Source organism: Hetaerina americana, unplaced genomic scaffold, assembly GCF_022747635.1.
Source record: "Hetaerina americana unplaced genomic scaffold, ioHetAmer1.1.p SCAF_2, whole genome shotgun sequence".
Classification (NCBI taxonomy): domain Eukaryota; kingdom Metazoa; phylum Arthropoda; class Insecta; order Odonata; family Calopterygidae; genus Hetaerina; species Hetaerina americana.
In genome coordinates this window covers 2,093,085-2,115,844 of record NW_027286763.1, presented here as the reverse complement: position 1 = coordinate 2,115,844, position 22,760 = coordinate 2,093,085, and the positions used below count along the sequence as shown (strand labels likewise).

Below are 22,760 nucleotides of genomic sequence, written 5' to 3'. Positions count from 1 at the left end.
AGCATGCTTTTATTGTACAGAGGCTTGGTGCGATCCAAACTGGACTATGGTTCCATAGTGTATTCCTCAGGACGAGAGTCTTACTTGAGACCACTTACATGTGTCCACAATGCTGGGATACGGTTGGCCACCGGGGCATTTAGAACAAGCCCAGTCCCAAGCTTACTTGCAGACGCAGGGGAGCCTCCGTTGGAAACCCGCAGGATGATTTTAATGGGCAACTATGCCTGTAAAATTTTATCAGAGACAATCCACCCTTGTTTTAACATAGTTTTTAACCAACGGTTTTTAGACTTATTTAACAGGCGGAGAAGGGCAACTAGGCCCTTTGCCGTTCGTTTTAATGATTTTATTAACGCGGTAAATTTTACATTTCCTCAAATATGCCCCGTCTCCTATGCTAAGTATCCGCCTTGGTTAACACCAATGCCGGATATTAAACTCATTGCCAGTGCACGCCGCAAAGCCAAGACGACCGATTCCGAATACCAGCAGCTCTTTAGTGCCGTCCTCAGCTCACTTTCTGACTTCGTCCCAGTCTACACCGACGGGTCAAAGTCAGAATCTGCATGTGCCTATGCGGTCGTGTCCCACTACCATGGAGTCGTGAGGAAAAAAATGCACACTTCTTGCAGCATTTTCACAGCCGAGCTGTCAGCCATAAGGACGGCCCTAGGAGAAATAAAAGAAAGCAATGGCTCTTTCCTCATCTGCACCGACTCGTTGAGCGCCCTAAAATCTTTATCGGTCTTTGCACCTGTGCACCCGATAGTCCAGGAGATCCATTATACCCTGTTGTCCCTTCAGAGAAAGGGGAACAGGGTCTCCTTTATATGGACTCCTGGTCACGTCGGCATAAGAGGCAACGAAAAAGCTGACCAGGCAGCGAAGGATGCCCTTCGACAACCCGAGACCGACTCCACTTTGGTTCCAATGGAGGACGTGAAGGCCGCCTTGCGGAACTCGGTCCTGCATCAGTGGAAGGAGGCTTGGCAGTCTCTGCAAAATAATAAACTCAGGGCAATAAAACCGGTCGTTTCCCCATGGTCCTCTTCCATCCGGAGCATTCGGAGGGAAGAGGTCATGATTACGCGCATGAGAATAGGACACTCTGCCCTCACTCATTCGTACCTCTTTGCGGAGGTAAAAGAACAGCCCCGCTGCAATGAGTGCCTCCAACCGCTGACGATAAAACATATCCTGACGGAATGTAAAACATACGAAAGGGCCAGAGACATGTTGAAGATAAGGGGAGACTTAAGAAATATTTTAGGGGATGACTCTGGGTCTATAAACCGAGTCTTAAGTTTTTTAAGGTATACTGGTTTAATGGGGCAGCTTTAGCTTTGTAGCTCATAATTTTAATGCTTTTGATTTTAGCATTTTTTTTTTTTTTTTGTTTATATTATTTATTTATATATTTATTCGTATTTATTTGTTTACTTATTCCTAGTTTAAAAGGAACATAAGTTTTACGTTATGACAGTGGTACAAAATGACCATAGCTGTCGACGCACCCTACAAACTCCTAAAACTACTACTCCCTAAGCTACTACCTTGATCAAAAAGTTCCCGGAATAACCACCGTGTGGCGCTCCCATCGTTCCGATTTGAGTTCTGTTTTTTTTGTTAAATTGGTACATCTGTTGTTGATATTCCCTTTAAATCTTAGTGTCATAACTTGACATTTGCAAAAGTTACGTAGCCAAGAGTACATCTATCTCTGTGTGTGTTGGCGATTTTTTACAATTGCAGAAATGGATTTAAATTTGCAACAACGAACTTGTATTAAATTTTGCGTAAAAAACGGATTTAGTGGCGCACGGACGTTGGAAATGTTGGAAAAGTGTTTCGGCAACGATTCTCTAAAAAAACGGTCGTTTACCAGTGGCACGAGCGGTTCAGAGGTGGTCGTGAGTCAATCGAAGATGATGAACGCAGTGGCAGACCATCGAAATCGAAAGTCGATGAAAAAATTGATAAAGTGAAAGAAATGTTGGTCAATAACCGCAAATTAACCATCAGAGAAATAGCGGAGGACTTGAACATTGCCTATGGATCCGCCCAAGACATTGTGGTTAATGATTTGGGTTTCCGTCGTGTAGCAGCAAAGTTGGTGCCAAAAGACCTCAATTTCATGCAAAAAAGAGACCGTGTTGACGTCGCAAAAGACATGATTTGCGAGGCTGAATCCGATCCCACATTCATCAAAAGGATCATTACTGGAGACGAGACGTGGGTTTATGAGTACGACACGCAATCCAGACATCAGGCAAGTGAATGGCGTTCACCAAATGAGCCGAGACCAAAAAAACCACGTCGTTTTCAGTCAAAAAAGAAGGCAATGCTGACGGTTTTCATGGATTACAACGGTATAGTGCATCATGAATTTTTGCCAGAAGGCCAGACAGTAAACAAAGAGTATTATTTGGGCGTTATGAGACGTTTGCGTGAAGCAATTCGCCGAAAGAGACCAGAAATGTGGGCAGAAAACTCGTGGATTTTGCACCATGATAACGCACCGTCGCACAGTGCTATCATTATTCGTAATTTTTTGACGAAAAATGCAACAAATACCATCCAACAGCCACAGAATTCACCTGATTTGGCTCCCTGTGACTTCTTTCTGTTCAATCGAGTTAAAAAACCATTACGGGGAACGCGTTTTAGCAGCCGAGAGGAAGTAATGGAAAAATCGCAGGAAGCACTGATGGACATACCGAAAACCGAATATAAAAAATGTTTCGAGGATTGGATCAAGCGCTGGCATAAGTGTGTTGCAGTCGATGGGGATTACTTTGAAGGGGACAATATAGATTTAGATGAATAAACTTGTATTTTTAATTTTCTGAATAAATTCCGGGAAATTTTTGATCAAGGTAGTAATTGTATTGTCTTCATTTTCTATTTCTATCACTAGCCTAATATCTCTGCCGTATAATTGTTTTGTGTGCTCTTTCATGAAAGCAATAATATATTCTCTGCTCTGTAGTGCCACTAATTATTATTTCATATATTGAACTGTACCATTAATTACAAACTAAATTGAATTCATCCTTAATCTAATAACGGGGATCGAGATGGTGCGGGGGCTAGCGTACTGGCTTCCCACCCAGAGGGCCCGGGTTCAAATCCCGGCGGTGTTGAATATTTTTCAGAGGTATCTCGATCCCTGCTTGAGGTGCTTTGTGGAGGGCACTTTGAGTGAGTACGCCGTCCGTCGGATGGGACGTTAAGCCGCGGACCCCTTGGCGCCTTTCGTAAAGAGTAGGCTAATGCCGACGCCGGGTTTCTCTCCACCCTTCATCCTTTCCTATCCATCCCCTATGGCGCAAATGACCTCAGCTGTCGGTCGCCTCCCCTCAAAACTACTACTACTACTTAATCTAATAACTAATTTTTCTATTTTTCATCATTCGCAGGAAGAAGATGATGCTGCCAAGAAGATCAGGGAACAGAGGCTGGCGGAATATGCTGCCCGGAAGTCAAAGAGTAAGTTGGTTTTTTATTTAGTTAATTTCACCCATGTTCCACATTCATTTTATAGTAAGCAGTAAAAAGGGCTTTTAAGATGATTACATTGAGATATTTGAAGTGATTAAGACATTCCATATCAACTTTAGAGTAAGATGTTAGGAAATAAGTTTTTTTTTATTTATGGTAGTGATGGTGCTGCATCCAAATAAACTTCCTAAAGGATTTTGGAATCAAGAATGTTGACCTCATTAAAGAGATTTAAAACTGATAAAAAAGTTCAATGTTTTTACAAAGGATGCATAGAAATGTAAATTTAAAAATGTGATGTTTTCAGAAACCATTAAGACTAGTGACTTCCATCTTTTTTGTTTCCCTGTGCACTTTCTTTCAGTAACTACTGTGAAATTAGTGTTATTTTTAACATTAGCTCTTGACTACAATATTTATTGTTCATCAATTTTGGGCGGATATCATATCGGGCTGAATAATTCATGGAAGCAGTAAGAGTCAAGAACCCAATAATGTGGTTATATGACCTCTGAAATCCCTCACCATGGAGTACAACCTTGATATGGTGGAAGGGCTTCCATGTTCCTATGATCTGTAGATCGGTGTGGTGGCAGGAGGGCGACGATAATTGCTTCAAGCAAGGTTACCCATGTCAGTAATGTTAAAATGGAATGCGCTTGTGGAAGACATACCTGGGGCGAAAAGGACGGAGAACCAGGAGGCAGTTGATACAATGCTGAGGAATGATAAGGGGACAGATACATGAGAGGAAAGATGAGAGGATTTCAAACTAGGAATGAAGAATGGCAAACGAAACAACTGGAACAGGAGATATAGAAATGGGTTAGCTAGCCATGGATTGCAGAAGAAATGATTAGGTGATGAAGTACAGAAGATAATGAAAGGACGTTACCACAGAAGTAGGGAGAAGTAAGTCCAGAGAGCTAAAAAATTAGCTGATGCAAGAAAGTAATGGGGCAAAGGAAGCATAGTGGAAAGAGCAGTGTGAGGATATGAAGAGTTTAGAGAATCATAGAAAAATGGGGTCATCAAGCAAGGTGCCTCTGTTTTGTCCTGCACCCACATTTAGGTGAAGGTAATCCCTGGATGTAACAAAGGAAATTCTGTTTACATTATTAGATGTGTGGCAGATAAAATATAAAACTTCAATTGAAAAGAAGAGGTAAGAATGGTGAAACAGTAAGGTTAGAATATATCAAGGAAGAGTCAGGTAGTTAAGATGGAGAGGGATGTCAGTAATGACAACTTAAGGCCATGAATATTTACCGCACTTAGAAAAGCAGTTAATCAAAATTAAATTGAAGAAAATTGTGGAACTTCCCTAAGGAAATACACAAGGATGAAGTAAAATGGAGAACGAAGAGTTCTTGTGGGCTCGTTTGAAGAATTTGAGGTAGAATTATGTACGGCAGGAAGACTTGATTAGTTCAGTCTTAAATAAAAATCCAAATGAGAAAGGGAGAAGTGGCATTGTGTGAGGACTTCTCAAGTTTGATTTCTTATAATCCTCATAGGCATTATTTGCCTCATCATCAAAAGGATGTAGTTGAGAGCGAGTGAGTGCTTAAGTGATGGTGTTTGGGTTTAACAAGGGGTGAGATACACGTGATATCATAATAATAATATAATTAATTAATTGACCATTTAGCCAATATCTTTTGGAATGGTCCTCATTAAGAATGGCACCAAATTTCATGCATAATGCTTAATTAGGGGACAAAATGAATTACACAAAGCATGTGTAGCATAAGAAAATTCATTTAAAAGTCAGTTCTGATAATTCCCAAGCAAAAACTTAAAAAAAAAACTATATAATGAGAAGGATTGAATATGTCTTTTGATGCCTTTTAAAAAATAAAATCATTTCTTACTGTGGCCTCATTACATTTTCAAATTTAAAAAGTTGAAAACCTATCTCATTGCAATTTTTCTTTGCTCGCAAACCTGCAGTATGGTACATCAAATCTTTCTTTTTTTTTATGGATATCATGTCACCAATGGTTAGCTTCAATCAGCTGGGTTGCTTGATTTCTATTTACTAAGGAAAGTGCTTCAAAAACATGGAGAATGAAGTCATTTTTCTTGCTTAACAAAAAAACTGCTATTTTTTTTAAGCCAAAGAGAGCCCCGTTGGCCTTTCCTGTTATAAAAGCACATTTATTGTGATGCTGGAATGTGCCCTCAACATGACACCATAATTAATTTGGCTTTGAAAATAGTCATAATATGGAGCGTAGCTATGTACGGCCTGGAAACGTGGTCATTGAAGCAGGAGGATAGACGTAGACTGGAGGCTTTTGAAATATGGGTGTGGAGAAGAATGGAGAAGGTGAAATGGACAGAGAAGAAAAGAAACGAGGAAGTACTTGGTATGGTGGGCGAAGAGAGGAGTTTGTTGGGAGAAATCCTCTGGAGGCAGGAGAAGTGGATGAAGGGGGTATTGACCGGCAGCGGGATGTTGAAGACTGTAATTGAGGGGAGAATGTTAGGCAAACGAGGAAAGGGAAGGAACAGGATGGGGATGTTGGACAGGATGGGGATGTTGGACAGGATGAAGGGAGGAAGAAGGCACTCAGAGCTGAAGAGGGACCTGATGTAGAGTAGGATGTTGTGTTTTGCTAGGGGCCACAAAATATTTAATTAGTAATTATGTCCATCCAAAAACCTACCTTAACTGGTAGATTACCTAATAATAATAATACCCTAATCAAAATTTACAACAATAGAATTGGCCTTATGTTCTTATTAGATATGAAAACTTGCCTAGCTTTTTGCATAGATTGTTTAAATGGTCAAGGTAGCTCTTTATCCAGGTAAAAACTTAAAAGGTTTATTGACATGCTCAGATCATCTCCTAACACAAAGGAGAATTGATTGGTTTTTGAGTCATGTACAAGCAATTCATAAACTCTAAACCACATATTTGACGTATGCTTAGTATCTCTTCTGCTATTCTCCAGATTTCTTTGTAATTCTTATGTCTGTCTAACAGTGTGTTGTCATCTGCATGTAAGACATGAGTCTTGCTTCAAATTGAGTGGTTATCCATTGCATATGATAGTAAGAGGAGGACTCGAGGTGGATCCCAGAGGTACTCCTTGTTCAAGGGGTCAAGTATTGGATTTGTTACTGTGGCAGGATACATGATGTTATCTATTTGTTTAGTAACTGGGCTCTAGTATTGGACTTGTGATGCCATGTCCATGAAACTTATGTTTTGGAATAAATGGAGGTACCTTGTTGGAAATAGTGAGGTCCTTGTGGAAAGGAACATTGGGTTGGTTCTGAGGAGTTGAGCAGAGTAAAATGAACCCTTTGCTGACGATAGGAGAGAGGGATGGCTTAAGCATGCACCTGTGCATATCTCAGACTGCACAGGTGTTGATAGTGAATTGAGAGGCTGGGTGTACGGCACTTGGAAGGGGAGTGGGGACGGTAAGGGAAGGGCTGGAGTGAAAGGAGGTAGGGGACTCTTAAAATCACGTTTGCAGATGATCAAGCAGTCAGTCAGCCAAAGGGTCACAATGAGTATGTAGCACATTGCACAATCATTGGTGTGACATGTATGAGATGAAAATTAATCACAAGAAAATGAAGGTAATGAAATTCTCAAGAAATGGGAAGACTAAGATAAACATTAAAGTTGGGGGGGTTAGGGAGGGGGGGGGCCAAATTGAGATAGTGAAACATTTGAGCTATTTGGGAAGTGTACAGGATGTGTATTGAGTAGGGAGAGTGGTAGGGACATTAAAAGAGTGGCGTTAATTAAAGAAGTGCCCACATAGATAGGGGGGGGTCAATGGCAGGCATCTTAAGTAATTTTTTAATGAAAATACGGGCGAAAACTTAAACATGGGATGTTGTTTTATATTGTTCAGATATTCGGCCATTAGTAAAGGAGGCCTAGATTTGAGGCTCTTTAAGATGTGGATACAGAGATGAAAGGAGGAAATGAAATGGATGACTGAAAATCAAGTTCTAAGCATGACAAGGGAAGAGAGACAGCTGTTGGGAGAAAATCGAAGAAGTTGGGGCAAATAGATCCCGGGGATAGTGAGAGGCAATGTGATGCTGAAATGGTAATATGGGGATGGCACTCGGAAGGGAAGGCAGTCTGGGCAGGGGAAGTAGAAATTGCGTGGAGTGAAAGAATTAGTCATTAGAATGTTTAATGTGGGTTCTAAGAATATTTTGTGTCATTTAAGTTAGGGCTTACTCGAGTACATATATTTTCCGGAGTTTATCAAAACCCACTGTAATACCTAAGACCCACAGCTTATTAAAATTATCTCCTAATAACGTTGTTCATTTGGTTTCATTTTTAAGAGAAGCTTTAAAAATTCAAAACTGAAAATAATTTGTGACCAGCGTATTACTTTCTCTATGGTATACTTCTGATTTTCCTTGAATGGAAAAATAGGTCAGTACTACTATTTGAATTTAGTTTATTCCATTGCATAGATTAATTGTTTTTCATTGTGCCTCTGCAAAAGAGAATGTAGGAGTACTCTTGGAATCATCTCCTTCATCAAGTTCATAAATATGTAGTTGCGATAGAAAAAACTCTTTTCTGGCTTTGGCCCCATCTTGGAGAATCTGCTGGAACTGATAGTGGGATTTCTCTCATGAACACATTCTTGCGGACAAAAACACAATTTGCTGGTTCTAAGTTTGCATCTGGATACCTATTCAAGAAGTTCTCTCGGGTTTCCCACCGGGTCAGGTTGCAGTATGCCGAAGTTTCGAAGGCTTACTGACATTTTGAAGGCTGACTCTGCCATCGTCTGCCATCAGGGTGAAGACGATGGCAGAGTCAGCCTTCGAAACGTCGGTGTACTGCAACCTGACCTGGTAGGAAACCCGAGAGAACTTCTTGAATACCATACGCCGGGATCCTTCATCTGGATACCTAGTTTTCCATTTCATTTATGGGAATTCAATCTGCACCCAGGTATAGAAATTTTGGAAGAAATAAAGTCAGCATTTGTGTGCAAATTATTTTCATTTTACATGCTGCATTCAAAAGCATCTTGATTCAAATCTTTTTTAACCAATTTTCTTAAATATGGTTTTGTGGATTGCTTTTGATTTGTTCATAAGTTCCATCATCTTGTCTCTCGTGGTGAGGGAGGTTGAAAATGCCTATCCAACGGTGACTGAGTCTTTAATTTCCTGAACCCCTTTCTAAAGTGATCAAGAACATTTTCATGGAAAACATAGGTGGCTCTAGAAACAATGGTTTAACTAATTCTTCTGATTCCCTCCAGTGCCACAAGGTTTGTTGATGTCACATGTGTTACTTGCTCCCTTATGCTTTCTTTCTTCATTTATCTTTGAAGACCTTTGCTTGGCCCTCTTGTCCTTCTCCTTTCCCTGCCCTCTTCTTAACTCCTGTAGCTCTTTGGTGGTAAGGTCAGCATTATGTTTCTCTACCGGCTCCTCTGCCTGCTTCATTGACTTCCAAATTCATGGCCTTGCCCAGGCAAACAGCCACGTTTACAATTTCAAATTTACTTTCAGGTCCTTCCAAAGCAGTTCTTTGGACACAGTCAAGCGACAACTTGTACCAGCTTGATTTTGGTTCTGTCCCAGAAGTATTTTCCTGTAGCTGAATAATAAAATGCACACATTGAAGAATATTGCGCGAATATGATCTTCCAGAAGTCCCTAATGGTTATTTCTGTGTTGGCGTTAACTTTGAAACATCTCTGGAAAATATTCCTGATGTAAAGCCTTCTGAAGTTGGAAATAGCACATTGATCCATTGTCTGAAGGAGTGATGTGGTGTTAGGATGGGAGAACTTCATTTTGATTAAACTCTTAATCCTGATCTTCCTCAAATTGATCTGGTGAATTTTCTGGAGCATTGATAGGAAACTTTTCAGGGAAATCCTTTTCTTGTTTCATAATTATTTTACAGTCGTGTAATGCATTAGAGTGGTATAATGCATAAAGTTGTATGCTGCATTAGAAAAGCATCGCAGTTCGTACCGAAAGAATAAGTTTGCACTTAGAGGCCAAAATGGAGTTGGGAAAAAGTTCATATCTTGAAAAGTTCACATGTTGAACAGTTAATAAGTTGAGGTGCCTCTGTATTTTATGTAAGATATGAAAATTATAAACAATCTGCAAAGATAATTCAGTCTTTTATCCATTAAAGTTCAAGTTGCATGCTAATAACTCTATTCTGTTATATTTTGATGATAAATAAAATTTGTCTTCTTGAAAATTCATATCAGTTTGATGAAAGAAGACACTTGGCTCTTCCGCAAAAAAGTTATATTTTCAACCTAGGTTTCTTTACAGCATAGCATCTTCAGCATATAGTGTAACATTAGTGTATTGTCTTCATAAATTTACCTTAAGTTCCAAGAAACTGCAGGAGATACCGCAGGATGGAGATGGTGGGGCCAGTGCTATCGTACTGGCTTCCCGCCCAGAGGGCCCATATCCCAGCGGTGTTGAATATTTTTTTCAGTGGTATCTCGATCCCTACTTGAGTTGATTTGTGGAGTGCACTTTGAGTGGGTACACCATCTGTCAGATGGGACGTTAAGCTGCGGACCCCTTGGCGCCTTTCGTAAAGAGTAGGCTAATGCCGAAGACAGTTTTCTCTTCATCCTTTCCTGTCCATCCTTAATGGCGCAAATGACCTCAGCTGTCGGTTGCCTCCCCTCAAAACTACTACTATGAGATACAGTAACTTTTAATGGAGTCATCCGCTAATATACATTTAAATGCAACAATTTCTGAGTGTAAAAATCATTCGCCTTCCCTGGGATTGGAACCCGGGTCTTGCAGAAAAAACTTCATAGTTTAAGAGGACTCCTCAATAGCTCATCGAGGGACCCAGGTTCAAATCCCGGTCAGGGCGAATGATTTTCTACACTCTGAAATTGTTGAAATAATTACCTAAAGTTCTTATGCTGTAGGGAAACCTAGGTCATAAGTATAACGTTTAGATGTGGAAAAACACTACTTCTATCATGAAGAATTTCTACCATGTTATGACAGAAACTGTTATTCATATCAGTTTTACAAAAATGGTTCTGAAATCTCTCTGGGCAGATTACTGGTTGTTTTGTGGAGTAGTTATTGGTATAATTTGAAGAAAAGGCTAAAATGGAAACTCCCAATGGATGCATGTTGGCCAGCATCTAATCAGTGCATCTACTTTTAAGAAATATGGTAAATTTATTATTTCATGATAATCGCATCAATATTTTTTTAGTTATCATCTTGATAAAATATTTATCACTTACACACTCAGATATTTGGTAAATGTGCTCCGGGGAAATCAAAACGTATTTCTTTAAATATCCCAAAGTTATTTTTTCATGAAAACTATTTCCACCAAGGTTATAAAAAAAATCAAAATTTCCATTCCAAAAAAATAATTTTTTCAGCAAGTTTTAAAGTGACATTTGTATTTCCTTGAAGTGTTAGTGCTCTTCAAGAGCCTTAAAACAAAAGAAAAGTATGGAAGTCCCTATCGCTTATAGTTTTGAAAAATTATAATTTCAAATTTTGCTTTCCACTAGTCTTGTAAATGACAATACTTTTTGATAATTTTCAAATTGCAGTAAAATACTCAAAAAAATGCCTGGGATATTTTTGGAATAATTATTTAGGATAGGGTGGAGATATTCCACCTTAATTTAAGGAGAAGATGATGATTGATTTGACTTGGCGAATAAGTTGTAGTTGGAGATGGTTTTTGGTAATTGTTGGAGTGTATATCCTTCCTTATGAATACTTTTGAAACATTTAGGTTTCTAATCATTTCTAATGTTAGCAATTAAGATCTTTTCATTTTGATATTTTGAATGTAAAAAGTTATATGGTATTGAATAATTTTTCCCTTAAAAAATTTCTGTGTAAGGTGTGCGACTATGTAATGGTATCTGCCTGATCCGCAGTTAATATTCAATAAATGATTGTTTCTTTCTTTTGATTATTTCAGAACCAGTCTTAATTGCAAAATCCAATATTATTCTTGATGTGAAGCCATGGGATGATGAAACTGACATGGCAGCAATGGAGAAAGTCGTCAGAGCTATAGAAATGGATGGTCTTGTATGGGGAGCTTGTAAGTGTTCAAAAATTTCAGAAGTAACATTTTATCATTACCAAATTAATGTTCATTAGTGTGTTACATTACTATTAGGGCATTGACTGATATTGTATGGAATTTCATTGGTATGCCTTTAGTCATTTTTTTCATGTGCACCTTCAAATTACCTGTAAATGTGTGCTAACTTCTGCTCAGAATAAGGTCATTATTATGCAAACTGTATCAAATAGATAAAGAAGGTAAAACAGAATATCATGTGATGGTAGGAGCAATATTTGCTCTTCCTGGGCATGATGTGTGCCCCAGTAGAGTGATCAGAAAACAGTAAAACCTCTAAATTACAGACCCCAAATTTGCATAATCCTTTAGAGGACAGCTATAGCGGAACCTCAGACAGGTGCTAATATGCATGTTGCATTGTAATCCGCATATTAGCAGATGACTCTGTCAAAAAGTCACTGTCGTGACATTTCTGTCGTGACACTTCTGTGCATATTTAATCTTTTAAATTACCAATTGGCCTTCTTGTTTTGATATTGCATCTCTTCTAAATTCGCATAATATGTCTCTCTTTGAAAATATAATTCTTTGTTGTATTAATGTACAGTTCTCAATGTTAATTTTTTTTATTTCAGCAAAATTGGTACCACTGGCTTTTGGCATAAAAAAACTGCAGATCTCATGTGTTGTGGAGGATGATAAAGTGTCTGTAGATCTCCTACAAGAGACAATTGAAGAGCATGAAGATTACGTAAGTATATATGTATTTGTTCAAGTTAGTCTTGTTAATCAAAAGTCAAGGTTGTCTCGCTCTGTATTAGGATCAAATAACATATCAATAGAATAAGGTGGTTTTCCACATCTGAAAAGGTTTAAATGGAGTAAATGGGGTATGTGACAAAAATGTATGTTTTCAGTTCAACTAACGGAGTAGAAAACTTCCATCATGGGGAAATTGAATATTCTTTTTCAAGTTGATTGAAAAATGCCCTCATCTTCTTCTACTGCATTAGACTGTTGCATTGATGCATATCAGGGATTGTCAACTGCAAGTAATTGCATTTCTACTAGTTACTGTCCATAATGTTTGTCTAAGGATTCCACCAAATGATTTAAATATCTTTAGTTTCTGAATTTGTTAAGAGGGACCTCAGGCAATCTTCTGAAGATATAAATTACCATGGTGGTGGAGTTTATTATAGAAAGATGTGTCCCGTGAGTTTTTCACCACCCTCAGGCTAAAATTATGACTCTTATGCATTTTCTCGTACTTTGCTTGCCATCACAATGACCTTTGTGTGTGTGTTGCTCAATTTTAAATTTGGTTATTAAATATGCCCAATCATCCTGATGAGAGTCATGTTGAAGGTCATGCACCGGGGCAGTGGAATCAAGCACTTCTGCTGAATGTCAGATAAGTCGTGGCAGCCATGAACCGCAGCAATCTCAGTTTTTCATTTAATGGTTACCAGTACGTGGCCTAAATATTGGGATGAATGAAGCATTTTGAGCGACTTGGCTATTGATTTTTGAGCAAAAGCAATTAGTGAGCTGTGCGCATCTTCCTCGCCTCAAATCGGATGAGACAGGCAGAAGAGGAGTGGCAATGAATGTGCCGCTGTTTGAATCACTGCTGCGTGTTAGAGAGTGGAGGCAGATAATTTGAATGGGGAGAAGAAAGTGGGAGATCATAAAGCTAAATCAGTTTTGGCTCTTCATTATTACTTTCAACTAACATCATAAGTCATCATTTTTTACTTTTTCGTACATATTTATTGAGAGCATCTAATTTCATTTATTCTTACTGGATTATTACTCGTAAATAATACAGTTAGATAGAAAACTGTGTTTACTATCCAAACTTAATCAATTATGGACGTTTAAGACACTCACCTTGGCATTATTAAAGCTTGTTCATAATTGAGCTGATTGAGATACCCCTGTGTCTGACTCTGACCAATAGTCAAGTCATTCAAGCCATGACTCTCCTTTCGGTGTCTTGATCTGCACTATTCTTGTTTTGCCCTTATGTGAGTGCCGTTTTTCTAAATCACTCAAGTTAAAACACATCCCATTAATGTGAGAAAACATTAGGTTAGGCTCTAAAAATTCCCTTTAGGTGTAGGCCTTATGTTAATTACCTATATTCTTGCTTAATTACCTATATTAATGCTACAAAGGATTCAACATCTCTGATTGGGTTACTTTTATGCATCTTTCTTTGCTCAACTCCATTTTCAATATGGTGGAACCTTGCCCACTGAGCACCTCTCGTTGCAAGGAATTGTATTGACGAGCAAATTTTTTTAAATGCCTCACTTAACTGTTTACTTTTTGCATAACGAGAGATGAGGAGATGGGGATTCCTGGAGCGATTATAAGCCTGCTTCCTTCTCTGTGTTTAGCGCTTGTTCCAACATCATCTCAATGCCACTTGTGATCACACATTTATCCAAAATTGTGTCCAGGCATTATTTCTGATTTTATTGTCCAAAGTTGAACAATATTTTCCACAATTTTTTAAAATATCCCCTGGAAGAAGCTGCATGACAGACAGCCATAAGGGAATAAATATAATGGTAGAAATGAGAAGTAGAATCATTGAAAAGTGAGAGGAAAATGTGAGTGTGACTCGTTTGGCAAGCGCGTGCAAATCAGTCCACATCAACCATTTGTATTGTCCTCGGGAGCAAGGGCATAGTTAAGGAGATAAATGGTTCAAAGGGAGTGGCAAGGGTATATACGCAATGCTTTTGTTTATTCTCAATGATTTTGAAAGATGTTTTCATGCGCACCAACGAAGAGCAATTTCAAGGCAATGCTGTTATCAATACATCATTTGTGAGAAGATGAAGGTGATTTTCACTGACCAGAAGACACGAGGAATATCAATGGTTAAAGAAGAGCGATAAAGGGGAGCCATGAGTGGTTTGAGAAATTTAAGAGGAGAACCGGCACCCGCGGCATTGTGAGTGAGGCATGGCCAAGCAGCAAGCCCCGAGTCAAAGGCAGCAGAAAACTTCATCAGTGAATTCTAGAAGATCATAGATTCTGAGGGTAACCTGCCGAAACAGCCTTTTGATTATGACGGGTCTCTTAAATATGGCAAAGCAAACCATTGCAACAGCTGGAGAGAATGCATGCGTCGTACATTGAGAAGCAACACACCAACAAGGCAGTGACTATGCTTGCTAAATATTTATTTAATGATAATACTGTGTTTAATTTCCACAAAATTTTGAAATGTCAGGAAAAATAAATGTCTCTTGGCAGCTTTCTGGTAAAAATTAATTAAGATTGTATCATAAATAATAAGCCAATTATTCTGATTTTTATGAATCGAAGTTGCATTCCAGGTTGATTATATGTGCGATAGAAGAAAAGATGGGATATGATTCACAATCCTAAACAACGTATACATATAATTCTCTTTGAATAAATGTTATACATACTTTATTTGTTTGGCATGGAACAATTATCATATTTTGCATTAATTTATATGGGAAAAATTGTTTTGCCGAACAAGTGTGTCTTTTGCAAGAAAGATTCCAGAAATAATTTTGCTTGTTGTAAAGGTTCCACTCCACTGATAAAATTAACCATAAATATGGAAACTAAGAAGAATTTAGAAACCTTCCACCTCTCAATTGATGATAAATGATGTAAACCCTCAAGTATCTACGAATCGACCCCAATATTTACCCCAAATTACAGCCACCTCAGTCCAACTGGTGAATTAGCTAATCATCTGCTCTGTCAAAAACAAATTCAGGCATTGATTCCCAATGGTGAACCCATCCTGGTGATTTTCCTTATGTGCATTTTTGAGTAATGTGGCCCTTACAAATGATATGGGAAAATTAAACAACATTGCATTAGTCATTGATTTATTTGACATTGCAATCTAAATAATATCTTGCTCTTTGGATATTTTAATTTTGATCGCTTATAATGGGCTCATTTTTTTGATGAAATGTAAAAAATCATGTGTATTATTTTTTGTTTCCCATTTAGCATAACCCTCTTAATCTCTAAATCAATGATTATTATCTTTCAGGTACAAAGTGTGGACATAGCTGCATTCAATAAGGTGTAGCTTTTTCATCCTCCAGTCATTGTGTCAAAAAATGCCATCCCAGTTCTATTGATTCTTTTTATTGGATCCAGCTCTGATACATCAAACTGTTACCTTATTTAAGGAAGAAATAAAATTAATGTTTTTGAAAATCTATGGTTAGTTTTTCTGGCAAGAAATAATGAGCTCTATGGCTTCTCAGTTAAATAAGAGGGGGGGGGGGAAACTCCAATGGCCGTAATAATTAGTCGCAACTCTCTCGTCAGACCAATTGTTGTGTTGGTTTAACGGGAATCACGTCAGGGACCAACCACAACCTCTCAACCAGAATACCCTCTGTGGTGGTTTACGGGAAATTAATCCGCGTCAGGGGTTGGTCCCTGACGTGGTTCCCGTTAAACCAACATAACAATTGTTCTGACGAGAGAGTTGCAACTAATTATTACGGCCATTGGAGTTTGTTCCCCCCCCTCCCCCCTCATTTAGTTTTTCTGATTTATTAAACTTCAAACCTAACATTCATCCTTCTTTTTAGGGAATAAGGATGGTTTTATTTGTATGAATCAATTAGGGGTCTTTGTAAAGCAGGTAATAGTTGTAATAGGAACTCAAGTGGCTCCGTAATATGTGTTTGAAAGTGTAAGTCGTCATATCATCTAGTAATATTCCGTATTACATAATTGTGTAAGAATCAAGAATTGAGCATAATTTTACCAGATCTATTGTTTCATTTTGATAAAATGGAAACATGTGCATGGAGGCTACCTCAAGATTTTGGGTGAATATGAAAATTCCTGAAAACATACCCTAAATAAAAATTTGATTTGGTTAATCACAGTTGGCGATTCCATAGTAAGAGTAGGCTTGAGGAATTGTTTAGAACCCTCATATTGTTTAATTTCATGGTTCAACATACTCAAATACTATGCTCAATAGAAGTTGCTCGGGAAAGAAAAAGGGTGTAAGAAAAGGGCTAATTTTACGAGCGTATTTCCCGGACCACGAGATGCACCCTGATTTTTCGGGTTAGAATTACAAAAAATGAAGAGGCATGCATAAAAAGATGAAAGTATTTTGATGTTAACACTTAGTATGAAGGAAATTTAACTGCTGCTGCCTTAATAAAGAAGCAGCTACACGTATATCAATATTTATTCACCATAGAAACCTGGAAATTCATCATCACTGGGCCAAAACCGCTGCCTTGTTTCCGGTTCTGAAGTGCAGTTCATGAATTGGTTTGAATGCAATGCTGCATGACAATCTTCTCTCTTTAAATGCCATGGGGTTATTACCATTGAACTTGATGATTTATTTTCAAAACATTTTAAGGAAGTGCTTTAATAATAATAATAATCTTTATTTGCCCAGAAGACACTGACACAGTGTAATAGATACATCATATAAGTGTATAGGACACGTCATATGTACATATAGATGTTAAACAATGATGAAATTCAGAAAAGCATGACACAATAATAAATTTTTTGCATAAAATATATTCCATATTCAGTATGGTTATTTTTTCTCCATGAATTCCATTACAGAATAAAACTGTTCTTTCCTTAAAAATGATATTAATTTCTTTTTGAACAGGACTGGATCCTTTACGTACTTAAAATCGTAAGGGAGCCTGTTCAGTGCAAGGAGGCCCATTGATTTAGGCCCCAGGGATGTATTTAAAGTCCTGCAATAAGTTTGATGCAGGTCTCTGCAGGCTCTGGTTTGGTGGCAATGAACGTTGTCATTTGTCATATAATTGGATATATTACTTTTAGCGAAAATGCATACGACATAAATGTAAATACATGGAACAGTCAGAATATTTAACCTTTTGAAGAAGGAAAGACAAGGTGCATTGTAGGGAGCATTGCATATTAATCGTATTAAACATTTTTGAGCTTTAAAAATTGAATCAGAATGAGGGGAAGAACCCCAGAACAGAATACTATAGATAATTAAAGAATAAAATTCTCCATAATAAATTGAAAGTAAGATATCAAGGCTTACAGATTTCCTAATACTTCTAATAAGAAAGCAAATGGAATTTAACCTGCTACGAAGATTGCATATGTGTTCATCCCATGATAAATTTTTATTTATAACAACTCCCAAAAACTTGGATCTAGAAATTTGAGGTACACACGTTCCCCCTAGGTCAATGGCCAATGAAGCAGGGGCTTTATTTTTTTTAGAGAAGTATATGAGTCCAGACTTGTCAGGGTTGAGTTTCAGAGAATTTTGTGAACACCATTCACAAAGAAGTTCGGAAACTCTAGCTGCTGTCAAGGTCAAGTTGTTTAACGATGGTGCTGATACAATTACGTTAGTGTCATCACCATATAAAATTGGCTCGGCTCCTGGAACTGTCTGCAGAACTTTTGGTAAGTCATTAATGTAAAGTAAAAATAGGATAGGGCCCAAGACTGAGCCTTGGGGTACACCTAATGTAACTTCTTTACTAGGAGAAGTAAAATTAGTACCGTTCTTTGACAAAATAACCTGTTGGTGCTTTGCGCTGAGGTAAGATTTGATCCAGTTATAAGGGATACCTCTGATGCCATAGTGTCCTAATTTGGACAAGAGTAACTGATGATTAACTAGGTCAAAAGCCTTGGAAAAATCGAAGAATAGTCCCAAGGTTTCAATTCTATTATCAAGATTTGAAAGTATTAGGTTTACGAGGTGATAGGTAGCTGTAGATGTAGATCTGCATTTCCTAAAACCATTCTGTGAGCCAGACAAGAGATTAAAAGATTCAAGAAATGATGTAAGTCGATTATGGAAGACCTTTTCAAATAGTTTCCCTATCTGGTTTAATAAAGATATTGGACGGTAAGAATTCGTATCCTGCTACCTTTCCCTTTATAAAGTGGTACAACTTTGGCAATTTTAATGGCATCAGGAAAAACACCAAGTTGTAGGGATTTATTAATTAGGAAGAGTATCTGTTCCTTGATAGAATTGATTTTTTTATCACAATCCCTGGGATACCATCTGTACCAGGACTACTTTTGTTAGGGAATTTTTTAATGATGTTCATCAGTTCCAGTTCAGTACAAGGAAGCAGGTACAATGAATTAGACAGGCTTGGGATTAGAGGATAATTAACAGGAATTGGAGTATTTGTAGTAGTCTGGTGGGACAAGTAGAAGTCATTTAAGTTGGATGCTATTTGAGAGTAATCAGAAATAACATTACCGGTGGAGTCCTGTAATTTGAAATCATGATGATTATTGATAGAACACTTAGCTTCCTTGATAATCTTCCAAAAATCTTCTTTCCAAGGGAAATCTTTCAATGGTATATTTAAATTCTGTTGTTTACTCCTGAATCAAAGCGGTTATGTTATAGAAACCTGTAATCAAAGCAAACACTTTCTTTATCTATGGAAAAAAAACACATTTTTCCTGGCAAATCTGCTGGTGCTTATAGTTTAAAGTTTTACCCGTGTAACCCTAGCCCATAAGATGCAGGTTGATTTTGGAGTGAAAAAAGTGCATGTTATGGGCCTGGGAATACGGTAAATGGAAAAGATTAAGCTTTATCTCATAGTCCTCCCCCAAAATTGATATATGAAGTCTTTGGCCATGGTCTGTGCCTAAAAAAAGAACTGGAATTTTGACAGACTAGAGAACTAGGAATATAAGCATACATATTTGTGTAAAAACCTGGAAAGATGTTTAGCCCAATGTTTTCAAGCCTGCTTCAGCCTTGAAGAGACATCTCTGGTGGGCTTGCTTACTGCACATGATGTTATAATGGCAGCTGATGCATTCATTCTATGAGTAATAGATTCAACAGTTCCTGAAATCATGTGTCAGGAAAAAGGAATCTCTAACCCAGAAAGCTGCTAAGAAGGTATCACAAGACAATGGCAGAAGGGAAGGGCAGGCTGCTTTGAAAATGAGAAAGCTGCAAACCAGGATTGACAAAAGGTCTCAAAAGCATGATGTATGTGGCTGATATTGATGGAGATCTTGTCATTAAAAACTCCTACCAGTGACAAAGTGATGCTGATAACTCTGTTTTGTGGCTGCGCTAAATGTTGGATTTCTTTTGTATTCAATCAGATAGGTTGTGCATTTAATTAGGAATATTTCAATTTTCAGTTCCTTAACAGAACTAGCCCAGTTTACTTGATAATTAGTTTATTGTCCTTAATTTTATTTCCACGAAAATACCCATTCTGAAAAGCCATTTTCATCTACATCTGCAATTAATTATTTTCATTTATTTTTTATTATTTCATCTTGTTATTTTAAAATGGTAAAATACAATATATGTCACACAACATATATTCTAAGAAATGGTTATAATAAAATTACTGCTTGTCTTACCTTGATGAAAAATATTCATTTACATCATAAAAACAATAGACGTTCCTTACATTTGACATCTTTTTTCAATATAATTGAAATCCTCTTCTCTGTTGTAAATGGCTCATTAAAGGGCATTTTTTCTGAGATATTTTATATGAAAGTTAAATGTATTTGTGTTAAAATTACTTTGGAAAAATATAAAAAAATTGGATAGATCCAGGTCAAACTAATTTGGACATAAAAAGAAGAATTTCGCCACACAAAGATTATACAATGGGAAAGGAAATGACAGAGACATTGAGTGGGACTGTGGAGAAATGTTATTAAAACTTGTACATGGAGCATAATAGGTGTGAATTAGAGGATTTTGAAATGTGGAATTGTAGCAGGTTAAATGGACTGAAAGGAAAACAAATGAGAAAGTGCTGGGTATGGTGGGCGAAGAGAGGGGTTGGTTGGGAAAAATCCTCTGGAGACAGGAAAAGTTGATGAAGGGGGTATTGACCGGTAGTGGGATGTTGAAGACTGTAATTGAGGGGAGAATGTTAGGCAAACGAGGAAAGTGAAGGAACAGGATAGGGATGTTGGACGGGATGAAGGGAGGAAGAAAGTACTCGGAGATGAAGAGGTACCTGATGTAGAGTAGGATGTTGTGTTTTGCTAGGGGCCACAAATTATTTAATTAGTAATTACGTCCATCCAAAAACCTACCTTAACCGGTAGATTACCTAATAATAATAATGAAACCATCACAAGAGAAAAAAAATAGTAAAATAAAAATGTTGATGAAGAGAATGGAAAAATCTGCAGCATTCACCATTCTTGCTTGATTAATAAGCATGAAATATACACATTTTTCAGAAACACATCAGGATATTGTACGTAGGACAGTGTTAACAGAAGGGCTTTACTGACCAAGAATTGTTGAAGGTATATAGGTATGTATTATGAGCTTTAAGTGCACTTGTTACCTCCCTGCTGCATCTCACCCCTCTCCATTACCAGTGTGGTTAGTGTTTTGAATAAAAAAACTTCACGAGGGACATGGATAACTTCACGAGACGCAATATGTCAAATGGAACAGTCCAGTACATTATTTAATATAAATGACTTTTGACAAAATATTATTTTTATACAAAATAACTGCAACTGAGTAGTATTTAGGTACTTACTTTGCATGTGTGTGCATAAATACATATTTCTTAATTAGCTCCTTCGATGCAATTTCTGAAAAATATCCGCTCATAAAATGCTGAGTATTCTAAATTGAAGTGATAAAATTGCCAATTTCCACGGAGTAATTGTGTAATTTTTTGGCATACAAAATCGACCACTTAACCTTTGACTGCCAGAGAAGTTACTGGTAAATATTACATCTATTTATAAAATGATTCCATGAAATTATGAATTGGCTAATGCCGAATATGAAACCCAAACCTATGATGCTGACAACATTCAGGAAACCAAATTAAAATCAAGGAATGGAAAGTCCATAATATTGATGTCATTCGGAAATAATACAATTAAAAATAAGAATTAATTCCAGTGAAAGTAGAACACAATCTACACTTTATTAAAACACAGCAATATGGATTACCCTATATAATAGGAATTCAAATTCTTATGATTGGTATCATAAGACAAAACATTGGAGAGTTCATATTCGCTTTCAGACATTCCATCAGCACACGGAAAATGGCCACGAACAACAGGTACAGACGACTTTCTGCCTGGCATGAGAACCATATGGAATAGTTGACTTCAAACCTGCCAAATTCTGGAACTATGAACAAGTCCGTATAGAATCATTTCTTGTCATCGGTCGTAACACCATATTTAGTCTTCACCTTTTCTATTTCTTCTTTCTTTTTGTCCACATCTACCCTTTTAAATGCACGAGTGGCCTAGAAAAATAATGTCATTTATAAATCATGATTATAATCCAGCCAAAATAACTTCCCACGAAAAATTGCATAGAACATCGAAGGCGTACCTGATAGTAAAGTACAACGAGATACCTATTACAGACGTTGAATCCTGACAAATGGTCGCAAGCATTTTTAGCATCAAATATGTCCTCATACACAACAAAGGCAGTGCCGCGAGTTTCCGGTGTATTACCCCTGAAGTAAAATCCGTAATCATAAGAATTGGCTAACATAATAAACAGAGCCAACGAAAACTATGAAATTTACCACATGAGAATAATCATGCAGGTACTTCATGGGAGATGATTATATGATATTGAACAAGCAGATGAATAACAATATATTAATACAATTTCTTTAAATATATTCTAATAAAGTTCAAAATATTAATCTCACAGTCTTATCTGTCGAATTGCACCATATTTCCCAAATATATCATACATCTCTTCGGCAGTTATTTTATACGGGAGGTTGCGAACATATAATATTCTGTTAACTTCGGGCGGCAATCTGACCTATAACATAAAAGACATGGTCACATATTGACAAAAGAAATTATGATATTTCAAATTAATTAAAGGGCACAATTATTATGAACTTACGTTGGTCCTACGCTGCATCATCGCCATGCTGAGTTATTACAAGTCAAAGCTAATGAAGAAGCAGTTATTACAGAACTTAAACGTTCACTATGAGCACTTATAAACACAATCAAAATGACTACAATACTTAAAACTGAAGATCAGAAGCCGATTTGTCACTCCTCACCGATTGTAATGGTCGACCGCTCGATGGACTCGAAGCATATCAGGGAATCGATTACATCTATCGATAACATTCATATCGTTTGCGTT

General features: G+C 37.4%; 2 protein-coding genes across 6 annotated transcripts in view; one reads left to right on the top strand and one right to left on the bottom strand.

Annotated features, from left to right (window-relative positions):
* LOC139687745 (elongation factor 1-delta-like) overlaps positions 1 to 15,810 on the top strand; it is a 36,732-nt gene extending 20,922 nt beyond the window's left edge. For all 5 annotated transcript variants that reach the window (XM_071585018.1, XM_071585017.1, XM_071585015.1 and 2 more), the window contains 4 exons: positions 3,423 to 3,492; positions 11,471 to 11,596; positions 12,217 to 12,332; positions 15,639 to 15,810. In XM_071585018.1, the coding sequence (XP_071441119.1) occupies positions 3,423 to 3,492; positions 11,471 to 11,596; positions 12,217 to 12,332; positions 15,639 to 15,677 (351 nt within the window). In that variant the 3' untranslated portion in view covers positions 15,678 to 15,810. The remainder of the gene's footprint in view (positions 1 to 3,422; positions 3,493 to 11,470; positions 11,597 to 12,216; positions 12,333 to 15,638) is intronic.
* Positions 15,811 to 21,524: 5,714 nt separating this feature from the next.
* On the bottom strand, positions 21,525 to 22,679 carry Sf3b6 (splicing factor 3b subunit 6). The gene is made up of 4 exons (XM_071585026.1): positions 22,509 to 22,679; positions 22,303 to 22,421; positions 21,972 to 22,101; positions 21,525 to 21,882 (listed from the first exon to the last, which is right to left on the bottom strand). The coding sequence occupies exons 1-4, from the start codon at positions 22,533 to 22,535 to the stop codon at positions 21,784 to 21,786; spliced, it is 375 nt and encodes a 124-aa protein (XP_071441127.1). The 5' UTR covers positions 22,536 to 22,679; the 3' UTR covers positions 21,525 to 21,783.
* Between the last annotated feature and the right edge of the window lie 81 nt (positions 22,680 to 22,760).

What these genes read in the sequence shown, in the direction of transcription:
- Sf3b6 (XM_071585026.1), bottom strand. Translation starts at nt 22,535, where the DNA reads ATGGCGATGATGCAGCGTAGGACCAAC. An exon ending in GCAATTCGACAGATAAGACT is followed by an intron (nt 22,102 to 22,302) that starts GTGAGATTAATA and finishes ATTTTACTTCAG; the next exon opens with GGGTAATACACCGGAAACTC. An exon ending in TCGTTGTACTTTACTATCAG is followed by an intron (nt 21,883 to 21,971) that starts GTACGCCTTCGA and finishes TTATTTTTCTAG; the next exon opens with GCCACTCGTGCATTTAAAAG.